Source organism: Colobus angolensis, unplaced genomic scaffold (assembly GCF_000951035.1).
Source record: "Colobus angolensis palliatus isolate OR3802 unplaced genomic scaffold, Cang.pa_1.0 Scaffold241, whole genome shotgun sequence".
Taxonomy (NCBI): Eukaryota; Metazoa; Chordata; class Mammalia; order Primates; family Cercopithecidae; genus Colobus; species Colobus angolensis.
In genome coordinates, this window is record NW_012115611.1 from 3,521,392 (window position 1) to 3,535,446 (window position 14,055).

General features: G+C 35.9%; 1 protein-coding gene across 2 annotated transcripts in view; it reads left to right on the forward strand.

Annotated features, from left to right (window-relative positions):
- PHF3 (PHD finger protein 3) overlaps positions 1 to 14,055 on the forward strand; it is an 80,289-nt gene that overhangs the window by 53,766 nt on the left and 12,468 nt on the right. For both annotated transcript variants that reach the window (XM_011945638.1, XM_011945636.1), the window contains 5 exons: positions 2,797 to 3,103; positions 5,936 to 6,119; positions 9,871 to 10,018; positions 10,098 to 10,254; positions 12,027 to 12,143. In XM_011945638.1, the coding sequence (XP_011801028.1) occupies positions 2,797 to 3,103; positions 5,936 to 6,119; positions 9,871 to 10,018; positions 10,098 to 10,254; positions 12,027 to 12,143 (913 nt within the window). The remainder of the gene's footprint in view (positions 1 to 2,796; positions 3,104 to 5,935; positions 6,120 to 9,870; positions 10,019 to 10,097; positions 10,255 to 12,026; positions 12,144 to 14,055) is intronic.

Sequence of the window (14,055 nt, forward strand, 5' to 3'; positions counted from 1 at the left end):
AGTTTAACTTTGAAGAAACTTGAAAATTTTGCTCATGCCGAAAAGATAATAGTTTTTAATTCTCTTTAGTAGGTCTAGTTTAGTTTTTTTAGTTTTATTTTTAATTTTGTATGTGAACATGTGACAGTAGGAAAAGACAGCATAAATATTGCTTATAACTCTTCCAATTAAATGATACATACTGACTTGGTCTAGTTAATTGATCCACAGCTAAACTCCACACAACATTGATTTTATAGTAAAACATTTAACATCTAGACTGTAGCCTTTTCCTTCTTTCCTCTTGGTAATTAGAAATTTAAGGACGGGGCAGAAAGTGGTAGAGTAATTGTTAGTTACAACCACTCTAGCTACTCTCTCCCTTATTCCATACTCCCCACATTCCCATGTTTTTGAAGTAGAGCAACAGCATGAAAAGGAAAGAAAATATATTCTCTTTATGTGATAGGCCATCTTTTTTGTTTTTTTAAATGTGGTTTAAAATGTTCTTAGTACTTCCATGTTTTAGAGACCTTAAAGTGATCCATATAATACATTTTTGGTTATCAGTCTCATTTTAAAGTGAATTTATCTCTAGGACATGTGGAAATTATTTCTGCTGATGCCATTTTTTTCTTGATTTCTCAGAAAATTTTATATAACTGCATTTTTTAAACGGAAATATAAACTATTAAGATATATCTGTAGATGGCACTAGAGTTTTGCTTTTCATAGCCTCTCAAGTTTGAATGAGACATTTCCAATGTAAACTTGAAATGAGGCTTATTGAAATAGTTGCTTGATAAATTTCATGATCATGAAACCACTCTTGCCTGGTTGTCAAACAAAAATGTGAAAATTCCTTGATATGTGCTTTATATTTTGACCTTTAGGTTTGGATTTGGGACAATAGCATGATTTGTACTGTAGGTTTTTAAGTCATGTCTCACTGAAACTATCCCAGACTTGCTTTGAAGAAATCTTAATATACCTTTGATTGTGGAAGTAAAGGGAAATTATTAGCTTTCCTTCAGTATTTCAGAAACATTCATGTTAGACAGTTGCTTTCAAGAAATAACAGTTAACCCATTGTTAGGAAAGCTACGACGCTCATTACAAATAATCATCTTTAATATTTTAACTTTGCAACCTGAAGTGGGAAGACTTTTAAACACCTGCACTTCAAACTTTTTTTCCCCTTTTGCTAGAATATCTGTATCGTTACGGGCCCATCAAAAATCTCAAACCTGTAGGAATTACTTCTGTCTTCCAAACGTATGTTACATTGTTCGAAAGTCTCCTTGCTTGTCAACCCCAAATATTCTGTATTGTTTTTTTCAAATCAAATTAATCCCTAGGGAGATGAGGACTTAACCTGCTAAAGCTAGCACAGGCATTACCAGCAAGGATAAAAAATGATAAATTATGGATGTGATGAAGTCAAGTCTCAAGGCATAGTAGTGGTTTTATATACAATAGGCACATGAGGAAGAAGAAAAGGAAGTGCTGCTATTGAGGAGTGAGATATTTGGCAAGACTTTAAAAACACTAAGGATTGGAACTCACTGTTGTAGTTTTTACAGTTCTAACATTAAAACAGTACCTCTGGTATATTTTGAGTTGGCCATATCACCCAGTGTGTTACCTTCAATATCCTCTCTCTTGGACTACAGCTTTTTGAAAGGAGTTTGGCACTATTGGTGGTGCCACTATTATCAAAATCAGCAGCACAGTCTTTAGATTGTTAAAGTATTGACCTAAATCCTAAGTCTTTCATCTGTATCATAAATTGCTAGCCTGAAAAAAAAAGGGCAAAGTTAAGGATGGATGTCTGAAATGAGCATTGCAGCTTTCCTAACAATGGGTTAAAAAGCACGTAAATTAAATCGCTGTGTATGTATCTCATTTGCCATTATTTTCACGGGTAGTTATAGATACTCCTTTTAAACTGGGAAGATGGAAGCTTTTTTAGAGTAATACATCTCACATCCCTGGACTTGTCCTATTGGTTAGTGAAGTTATTACTTGGCTAAAAGACAATGATGGGAAAACTTCTATAAGAAAATTGGGAATTAAATCCAACCCAAGTACTAATATTTTTATGTTAAGATAGAATAGTGATCTTTCTTTGGAAAAACAAATCTAAAACACATGGTAATTATTAAGGAAGTCCTTTGAACTTAAAAGTACAGAAAAATATTCTTTAGCTGAATCAGCGTGATACCATGAACCAGGATATTTTGAGGTTATCTGGATAAGATGACTAATAAACAGTTTGAGAGGCTTCATCATGCTAGCTTTTGAGTTCTGTTTCTGTCGCTATTGTTAGTTTTTTCTTTTATTTAAAACGATTCGTTGGATAAACAGTTCTTCCCAATTTTATGTATGATTTCACGTCTGTGGTGGGGTAGGTAGCTGTAATGTTGATGAATTGTCTGTGATGAAATTATTACCAAGATTTTATCACCCTTCTCAGTGGAGAAATTTATTGTTAGTCTATACTTTGTTATTCTTTATAGTATTCAAGACTGACAAAGGCCAGTTGTCTTTTCTTCCTGATGGTTTATTGTCCCCTCCCTCCCCCAGCATTTTCTCATTCATACCAGAGGAGAAATATTTGAGGTCTTAAAGGTATCATTTTAATAGAATATTATTTTCTTTGAAAACTTGCTGTATGTTGAACTTAGGAATGGATAGAGATGGAAAACATGCAAAGTTTCAGGAATCAAATATTGAAAATTTAATTTAGCCTCATTTTTGACATAGATTTTCTTGTTAAAAAAAGAGATAAAAGTTTTTTGGTGTTCTGTTTTCCAGGTTTATGGTTGGCTGCGGGAGATGTGATGACTGGTTTCATGGTGATTGTGTTGGGTTAAGTCTTTCTCAAGCACAACAGATGGGCGAGGAAGACAAAGAATATGTCTGTGTAAAATGTTGTGCTGAAGAAGACAAAAAGACTGAAATATTAGATCCAGATACTTTGGAAAACCAAGCTACAGTTGAATTCCATAGTGAAGATAAAACAATGGAGTGTGAAAAGCTTGGATTATCAAAACACACAGCAAATGATAGAACCAAATATATAGATGATACAGTGAAGCACAAGGTCAAAATTTTAAAACGGGTGAGCTCTTCATTAATGAATTATTTTGTTTATTTAAGAGCTTTTTGTATGGACTGACTGCAGTAATTTTGAAATTTCTCCATAGAAGTTTTAATGTTCTTTTACATTTTCAAATTTAGTTTTCCATGAAAGTGAATAGGTTTTTATTTAAAATTTTTTGGCAGTCTTGGTGAAACCAGATAGTGACTTTTAGAATATGCAGATCTTATCTCTTACCGTCTTTTATGCCATTTTTAGCCCTTAGTTTGGTACTTGAATTTTCTGTTGTAGGATGTGTGTGGATCTTGTGGCCGTTAAGTGTAAATTGTGCTTGCTAAGTTTTTTTAGAAAAGCTTTTCAGTCCATAAATATCTACCAGCCCTTTGAACATTTGACATTATTTTTTGACTATCTTCTGAAAGTATTTTCTAAATAGAAATTTCAAGATACTTAGGCTTTAATAGGAGAAATGTGTAAAGAACACATCATTTTATCTGATTAAATTTTCTTTCCTCATTGTCTACCTTTTTATTACCTATCCCTTTTTTATCATTAATTTGTTACTCTTAAAGAATACTGCTAGAGAGGAAACACAGTGGCAACACATGTATGTGGTTAGGCAATTATAATCCAAAACACAAAGAACATGAATTTTATAGTTGGAACTTTGGAAATCTTTTAGTCCAACCATTTTGATTTATTAATATGCCCTACAACATTTCTAGGAAGTAATGATCTAGTTTCTGTTTGAAATCCATTGCAAGGGGATACATCTTCATTTTTAAGCATCTGATAGTTAGAAAGTTCATCAGTTTGAGCTGAAATTTCCATCCCTGAATTGAAGCCTCCTTATTAAAACTAATTTCTCTACAACGAGATATGGAAGTTAATTTAGGTTGAAGAGCATGAGGATGTGTTCTGCAGTATCTTACCTATTATTTACAAATCAATTTCTTTCAGGCACTCCTTGTATACCAAATCTGGATTAAGTTCCAATTTCCCACATTCTTGTGGCATCTAGTATTTTTGGTCTGTCAAGACTTTTTGAGAATCAGATTCTGTCCTTCTGATTCGTGTTGTTACTTTGTTGATTTGATCCTCAAAGTAATCGATAATATGGATCTGAGAGCCACAATGAGAAGAGTTTATAGCATGTATTTGGAAAACTTCTGTCTGTTATTAACTAATATTAATAATCACCTCTTATGTACACCTTCTTGGCCATATATGTATGTAATACAGTGAGAAATATAGCTAATTGTATTGGCCATAACTGAGTTGTCTCTGTCTTGCTTAAAAAGACATCATAAAGTCTGGGTGTGGTGGCTCACACCTGTAATCCTAGCACTTTGGGAGGCCGAGGTGGGTGGATCGACTGGGGCCAGGAGTTTGAGACCAGCCTGGCCAACATGGTGAAACCCCGTCTCTACTGAAAATACAAAAATTAGCCGAGCATGGCGGTGCATTCCTGTAATTCCAGCTGCTTGGGAGGCTGAGGCAGGAGAATCGCTTGAACCCGGGAGACGGAGGTTGCAGTGAGCTGGGATCGTGCCACTTTATTCCAGCCTGGGCAAAAGAGTGAAACTCCGTCTCATAAATAAATAAGACATCATAAAACATTAACAATTTTAATATTTTGAGAACCTCTTTATCCAGTCTGTATCAGAAAAGAATCTGAGGTGAGTCTGATTTTGTAAATGCGTGCACCATACAAATGATCACTGCCTCCTTTTTTTTGAGACGGAGTCTCGCTCTGTCGCCCAGGCTGGGGTGCAGTGGTACAATTTCGGCTCATGTAAGCTCCACCTCCTGGGTGCATGCCATTCTCCTGCCTCAGCCTCCCCGGTAAGCTGGGACTACAGGTGTCTGCCACCACGCCCGACTAATTTTTTGTGTGTGTTTTTTAGTAGAGACAGGGTTTCACCATGTTAGCCAGGATGGTCTCGATCTCCTGACCTTGTGATCTGCCCGCCTCGGCCTCCCAAAGTGCTGGGATTACAGGCGTGAGCCACTGCCCCCGGCCCACTGCTTCCTTTTTGATGAGAACTGTTGACTCTTATTTGGACTCGTCTGATGTTAGTTTATGGAATCTGCTTTTCTTATCCCTAGATTTTTATGTTGAACTTTTTATTGAGTTTCTGTTGTGTGGCATAGCACTGCCTGCCTTAGGTGTATAAATATTGAAGTATATTCCTGCTCTCAATGTCTAGTTGCAGACCAAAAAAACAGACAAATAAAAAATTAGAGGATTCTTAGTCTAGAGAAAAGCACTATTTTGATTGTACCCTATTTTAAAACCTGAGTATATGTCTGACTATATAGCGTTCTTCTCCCTGTCTTTCAGGAACATTAGTAGGATGTAATTAATTTCTTCCAAGGGTCTCAGAATTCCAGTTTTACTGGGAACTTTTTATGGATTATAATTAGAACCAGAGTAGCAGGTACTCTGATGGTTTATTCTACCTCATGAGAATTAAAATTGCCAATAGGCACACTGAGAACTTAATTGATACACTTACTAGTATATAAGTGAACGTAATTTCATTTGTTTTAGAATATGGACACTTGTTTCTTCACAATTTCCTTCTTCTTTTTCCATATCCAGAGCCAAATAAGAGAATTCTTACTACCTTAGTTTTTAATTTTCTGTCTACTAATGGTATTGAGAGCATGATCTTTATGTCCTTTGTTTCTCCTTTGTAAACTATTGTGTGTTCTACACAAAATAGGTGCCAAATAAATTTCGAATGAAAGAGTGAATCTCATTTTACTAATAATCAAAGAGTTATTTTTGTACGTCTTAAAAAACAAAGATTGTTTAGTTATTTTCATTCTAATGTACTATTTTTCCAGGAGTCTGGTGAAGGCAGAAATTCATCAGACTGTAGAGATAATGAAATTAAAAAATGGCAGCTAGCTCCTCTTCGTAAGATGGGACAACCAGTTTTACCTCGGAGATCCTCAGAAGAAAAAAGTGAAAAAATACCAAAAGAGTCTACAACTGTTGCTTGCACAGGAGAAAAAGCTTCAAAACCAGGTAGTGAGATGAACAGAAATAATTATATACTAATATATTTATATCCTATTTAATATACAATTAGTATACTTAGGGAATTTTTACAAATTGAACATTTTAATGGCAATAAAAATGGGTTAAGTGATTGGCGTTACTTGTAATTAAAAACTTGCTATAAATTCTGGGGAAGCACTAGTGAAATCAAGATAAGACCCCTGTTCTCATGGCACTTAAATACTAATGGAAGAAGGCAGTAAGTTTGCAAGTAAGAAAATTGCATGTTATTTTATAGCTTGTGAAGAAAAAGTGAAGTAATGGAATAGTCACAGGTGGGAAGAGTAATGGGACTTCTGTTTTACATGGAGTGGAGGAAGTAAACTTGTGAGGTGGGATTTGAAGGGATGCAAAGATTTTTGGAGGAGGTACAAGGTAAGGGACACATCAAATCTTAAGGATTTGTGGTAGAAACAAGCTTGGCGTTTGAGGAGCAAGAAAGCCACTATGGAGTGATTAAAAGATAATAATACATAAGTGATAGAACAGTGTTAGATGAGTTCAGAGAAAATTATTGATTGTACCCTATTTTAAAACCTGAGTATATGTCTGTCTATATAGTGTTCCTTTCCCTGTCTTTCAGTAACATTAGTAGGATGTGATTAATTTCTCCCAAGGGTCTCAGAATTCCAGTTTTACTAGTAATTATTTGTGGATTGTAATTAGAACAAGAGTAGCAGGTACTCTGATGGTTTATTCTACCTCATGGGACCTTTGGGACTATGGCAAAGAATTTATATTTTGTTCTGAATGTTGTGGGAAACCTTTAGGGGGTTTTGTACAAGGGAAAACACTGGTTGCTCTGTACAGTTTTGATTGTAGGCGGGCAGGAGAGAAAGACAGTAACCTGATTAGTTCATAGCAATATCGGGAAAGAAATGATGGTAACTTAGAATGGAAATACAATGAAGGTAGTGAGTAGTGGTCAGATTCACTTATGTTTTATAATAGAGTTGACAGAACTTGCTGATGGCTTCGATACAGGTTGGTAAAGGAAGTAGAGTCTGAGAAAAGAGAAAGAAAAAGGTTTGGGGAAGAACATTGAAAAATTATGTTTTGGCCATTGTGAGATTCCTATTAGACATCCAGGTAGAAATGTTTTGAGTAAATCTTTGGCTGATGAGTCTGGAGCCTATTAGAAGACTTTGGAGATTGGTATATAAATTTGGGATTTACTAATGCATAGCAGTTAGTACAGGTGAAACATCCCAAATATGAAAATCTGAAATCTGAAACTTGAATGCTGGCATGATGCTCAAAGGCAGTGCTTGTTGGAGCATTGCGGATTTCAGATTTTCTGACTTGGGATACTCCACTGGTAAATACAATGCAAATATTCCAGGATTTGAAAAAGTCCGAAATTGGAAATACTCTGGTCCCAAGCATTTCATATAAGGGCATACTCAACCTATTTAAAATCCTGGGCTTAGATATAAATAGCTACAAGAGAGTTTGATCATGAAGGGACAGAGGCAGAGCCCTTGGGAAGCACAAGCATTTATTTTTACTTTATTTTTGTGACAGGGTCTCACTCTGTCACCCAGGCTTAGTGCAGTAGTAGCTCACTACAGCCTTGAACTCCTGGGCTCGAGCTATCCTCTCGCCTCAGCCTCCTGAGTGGCTGAGACTACAGGTGTGCACCACCACACCCAGCTCATTTTTTTGATTTTTTTGTAGAGATGGTGTTTCGTTGTGTTGGCCAGTCTGGTCTCAAACTCCTGGCCTTCAAGTTCCTGCTTTGGCCTCTCAAAGTGTTGGGACTACAGGCATGAGCCACTGACCCTGGCCATCAGCATTTAAAGACTGGGGAGAGAAGAGTTTATACAGCAGAGGAAACTAATGGGTGGCTTGTGAGGAAAGAGGAGAACTAAGACTGGTGGCCTGGAAGCCAGGTGAAGTTTCAAGAAGGAAGGAATGACCAGATGCTGTCTGGACATCTAATAAGATAAACATAAGATTGTTAAGTCTATGACTTAGCAAAATGGAAATCATTGGTGACCTTGACTAGAATGGTTTTGGTGGAGCAGTAGGGAAAAAAACCAGTTGTAGTGGCTTGTGAATGAATGAAAGAGTGAGAAACTGGAGATACTGATTACAGATAACTCTCTCAAGGAGTTTTGCTGTTTAAAGAAACAAATGCTATAGTTGCTAGAAGTGGATGTGAATTTTTTTTAAAAGATACTGTATCACGTTTGTAAGACTAATGGGAATGATCCAATAGAAAGAGACAGAGAGCTAGAGAGAGATGATGATGATGTAAGAGAGAGAAGTGATAGTGTAGGTGTGAAACTCAGGAAGAGACGAGCGGGGGTGGGATTCACTCCACATGGAGGGAGATATTTATCAGAAAGGTAAAGTGCATCCATTGGGTAGTAGGGAAGATTGTATGTGGTAGGAGGAAGAACTAATGTAGGTAGGTTGGATTTGGTAATGGGAAAATGTGATAGCTGACATTTTTTCCATTTTTTCAGTGAAATATGAAGAGCAAATCAAAAAGATTGTAGTTGAGAAGGTGATATTGTTGGTTTGAGATGAGAGGAGAAAAAGATATCTTAAAAAGTGGGAGAGCAAATTTATTAGGAAAAGTTAATAGGATTAGGGCAGAAGGTTGAGTTACCTACTTAAAACTTGTGGTTATAAATTTAAAATGACATTTGTCAGTACCAGTGCTTCTTTTTCTCCCTTGTCTTTAGCCGTTTGTTGCCTATTTGGGTGAAGGATAAAAGTTGGCTTTTAGCAGGGTTGTGGTTTTGCCAACACACATGTTTAAAGGAGAGAGAATAAAGGTATTCAGTATACAAGGGGCTGGTAATGGTATTGGACTATGTAATCTAAGTTTATAATGTATGAAAGTGAATACATGAAGATGGTAAAAATTATAGATATAAGAATTGTTGGAATGAGGAGATTCTAGAATAAATGTGCTAATATAGTAAGTCAGAGCAGTGGGATGCTTGACATTGAGATTTTGGAGATGCGTGGGAATTAGTAATGATAGAATAAAGATAATTTGAAAAGCTTAGCCTTCAAATTAGTAATATTAAACACAATTAAAACCAGAAGAGATTCATCAATTTTGTGGTATTAGGTTATTATCTGCTCCTAATAAGTTTAGATCAAAATTTCCAAATAGCTTTTAAAATTTAATTAATATATATATGTGGAAAAATAACTAGCTCTAAAAGCCATTGTCTAAATTGAGGAAAGAGTAAGACCAGTTTTTAGTCACTATTCATTTTAATTAGGATTTCAGTGTCAGGAATATTTCAGTATGGACTATGGGTTCTGATCTTATGTCTTTTTTTTTTTTTTTTTTTTTTTTTGAGAGGGTCTCGCTCTGTCGCCCAGGCTGGAATGCAGTGGCCAGATCTCGGCTCACTGCAAGTTCCGCCTCCCGGGTTTACGCCATTCTCCTGCCTCAGCCTCCTGAGTAGCTGGGACTACAGGTGCCAGCCACCTAGCCCGGCTAGTTTTTTGTATTTTTTAGTAGAGATGGGGTTTCACCGTGTTAGCCAGGATGGTCTCGATCTCCTGACCTCGTGATCCGCCTGTCTTGGCCTCCCACAGTGCTGGGATTACAGGCTTGAGCAACCACATCCGGCCCTGATCTTATTTCTAAATAGTGACTTTTAATCAGTTTTGTTTATAAAATTATGCATTAAAAAGGAAAGATATTTTTAAAAGCAATGTAATGAGTTTTGATATTTATTCAAATTAGGTACTCATGAGAAGCAAGAGATGAAAAAGAAGAAAGTTGAAAAAGGAGTGCTTAATGTACATCCTCCTGCTGCTTCTGCTTCCAAGCCTTCTGCAGATCAGATCAGGCAAAGTGTCAGACATTCTCTCAAAGACATTCTTATGAAGAGGTAACATATTATTATTATAGAAGTTTGAATAATTATGCTTTATATATTTGAAAAATAATTTAATTGTTCTAATTTTAAGACTTACAGACTCAAATTTGAAGGTACCAGAGGAAAAGGCAGCAAAAGTTGCCACAAAAATTGAGAAAGAACTTTTCTCTTTTTTTCGGGACACAGATGCTAAATATAAGAACAAATACAGAAGTTTGATGTTTAATTTGAAAGATCCTAAAAACAATGTAAGTATGATTTATTCATATGTTTATGCTTCCAACTTTCCTGAATACGTAGGTATCTCAGATTGTAATACAGTAGATCTATAATTTGTTAATTGGAGTGAGATTAGATTTCCTTTTGATGTAGAACATGTAATTTTAATGGTCTTTTTGCTACTGAAGAATTCTGCGTACTAAACTAATGGATAGCATTAACCATTCAGTCTACTGAAATGCTAACCATGTCTTAACCTGATTTATATTATTTTTTTCTTTACTCTCCTTTATATAATCCAATTTATTAAAAAATTCATTCATATGTATTCTTCAAAAACTTTTAAGCTAAAATTTGTAACACTTTTTTTCTTCAATTTGAAAATAGCTATTTATACTTAAATCTGAAGATAGGGTAAAAATGCTTTTAAATTGTTTTTATTGAAATGTAATTTATTTTCTTAAGAAAATACATAACTTTAGTTCTAAAGATAGTCTTAAATATAACTTTAGTTACAAGTATCTTTTAGCAGTAAATATTAATAATTTTTTTCTTGGGATTTTGTATTTTGGACAGGAAATCTGAAGGCTGTGCATGTGTGTGCGTGTATGTCAGTGTTAGCTCTCAACACCAAAAGTCAGTCTCTGATAAGTAAAATAAGCAAAAGTCACGCCAGTGAACATTTTAAAAGTTTGGAACATGACTGATCTCTTGTGTCTGACATTTACTTAGGTCCACCAGCGGTTTTTTTACTATAGATGACTCTAGGTAACAGAATGTAATTAGATGCAACCTTTTTGCATGAAAGGTTTTCACACAACTGATACAAATTTGTTTAAGGATGTTTGCTACAGTATGTGATTTGAGGTATTTTCTTGAGGTATACTAACAGAGACTTAAAAATATATATTGTATATTCTGCCATCATGGTCCCAGGGATCAGATGCTTCTGGAATTACATGATCTGGAAGCTTAACTTCAGCAATTAAATAAAGATTTATTTCCCTCAGGTTTTTTTCTCTTTTTTTTGGAGACAGAGTCTTGCCCTGTCGCCCAGGCTGGAGTGCAATGGCGTCATCTCAGCTCACTGTAGCCTCGGCTCCCGGGTTCAAATGATTGTCCTGCTTCAGCCTCCTGAATAGCTGGGATTACAGGCACGCACCACCATGCCCAGCTAATTTTTGTATTTTTAGTAGAGACGGGGTTTCACCATTTTGGCCAGGCTGGTCCCAAACTTCTGACCTTGTGATCTGCCTGACTTGCCCTCCTAACGTGCTGGGATTACAGGCGTGAGCCACGGCACCCGGCCTCCCTCCGGTTTCTTTCAGGTTTCTTTCTTGCAGGTGGTTCTTTGCTCTGCAGTTTCCTCCAAGCTTGTCAGGATTTAAATACGTAAAATCTTAAAACTATGAAGACCATTACATTGCGTAAAGCTGTAGATGCAGTACCTTCCTATACTATAGATTGCTTATTGTTATGGTTAGATTGTGTCCCTGGGTAGACTTAATACAACTTTCTGGTAGGTATTGTAATGGTTCTACTGTACATGCTTCTCCATATGTGTTGATTTTTACATGAAATGTTTGTTTTGCTGCCTTAGATAAATTCTTAGAACACAAAGCTGTCATTTAATCTCTGTGTAGTAGGTAATATATAAATAATTAAAAATTTGTAAATCAGTCTTCAAAAATTGTATCTTTATTACAAGTTTCTGTATAGTAACCACTCTTTTACGTTAAAAGAGTAACCACTCTTTTAAATGTTTGTCTCCCCTTCTATTCCTGTTTTAAAATCCTTCCAGATATTATTTAAAAAAGTACTGAAAGGAGAAGTAACTCCTGGTCATCTTATCAGAATGAGTCCAGAAGAACTAGCTTCTAAAGAGTTAGCTGCTTGGAGACGAAGAGAAAACAGACATGTAAGATTATCGATGAATAGGCATTTGATTATCAAAATTATTTTTTTTCAGCCATTGGGTAAAAATTATACGGAGGTAAACTCACAGACTGCACAATAACACAGACTTTCTGGTACATGCTGCTGCTTTTTTTTTTTTTTTTTTTTGAAATGGAGTCTAGCTCTGTCGCCAGGTTGGAGTGCAGTGGTGCGATCTCAGCACACTGCAGCCTCCGCTTCCTGGGTTCAAGTGATTCTCCTGCCTCAGCCTCAGCCTCCGGAGTAGCTGGGATTACAGGCACGCGCTGCCATGCCCAGCTAATTTTTGTATTTTTAATCGAGACGGAGTTTCACCATGTTGGCCAGGATGGTCTCGATATCCTGACCTCATGATCCGCCAACCTTGGCCTCCCAAAGTGCTGGGATTACAGGCATGAGCCACCGTGCCCGGCCTACATGCTTCTTTTAGTTACGTGTTCTCCATTCCTCTAGTTCTTAAATTCTGTTGGTTTCCCTGATCTTGTCAGTTTTTTTTCTCATTTTCTCCAGTTACTAGGTTACAGAATTACCTTGTGTTTTATCATAGTTTGTAAATGAGAAGGATGGGAAAAGAATTAACACTTTTCATAATTACATCTGTATTTTTCAGCAGCACAGTTTGAAGGTATTATGAATATTGGTAATTTGTAGAGCCAGATGAATTAAGTCAGAATAAAAATGTGTACAGGTTTATCTCTTATCCAAAGTTTCAAATGCCAGAAGCTCTGAAAAATAAAGTTATTTTCGCATAACTAATTTATTGATAAAGCTTGACCTGAATTGCCATGTATGAATGTTCATATTCACAGAAATATTGTATATTATATGGTACTGTCTCAGACCTAACTGGAATGTTATGTAATACAGAGTGTGTGCACCATATTTCATGTTCAAATTTAAAAATTCTGAAACTCACAGATAGCAAGAGTTTTTGTTTGTTTGGAGATTGTGAACTTAAAGGTACTTAAGAGTACCTTTAAAAATTGAGTATGTTACTTAGAGCTATTGTGACAGTGAGATAGCCATGTTATCCAATTTTTGTATTACAATGGCATCAGAATGTTAGCCACTTATTCTAGAAAATACTGGTTATAGTTCATATTAACTCCACATGATTTACCTGATTCTTTTGTTCATCATATTTAGTTACATCTGAGTCACTAAACCTCCATATAGACCTATGCCAGATCTAGTTTGAAGCTCATCTAGAAGCCTTGATTTGACATATCATACTTCTTCATACATTCCTTTACCTTTCCCATATGTAATTTTTCCTCCTCTTATATTTTGAAAATAATATCACTTCCTCCTCTTTCCCTCTATATCCCAAATATGCACATGCCACTCTTCTGCTTTGAAACTGGCTGCGAGTATCATCTGCATCAGAAAATGGCAGCTTGTTCTTTCTTAAGGCCATGTACCTGATTTTTCTTTAAAGGATAATTTGTACTTAACAAAGGGAGTCCCATCTGTGCCCTCCTTACCTGTTCTATTCCTGGCTACCTTTTTACTACTTCTCGTTATACTTGCTTCATTTTGATGTTTTGTTGCTAAGCTTGTTCAAACTGAATTTTCAAGGTCACTAAGCAGGTTTAGTTAGGAGATAACTAATAAAGGACTACCAGATCAGTCGTTGGATTAAACTGCTATTGTGGGGTATGTTAGAGCATTGAATTAGGAATTTAAGAGCGAGATAGTTCCTATTTCCCCTTGGCAGCTGCTAAAAAGTACTAAATCAGCAAACAGATTTCAAATATAAATACTGTGTTTCACCACTTTGCAAATTACTTTGGACCTCATTTGCCTCCTGATATAAATGTACATGTCAACTTCTCATAGTTGAGGTATGGGGTCTAATTCTTATAACCCCAGTACTTAATACTGTTTCTGGCATA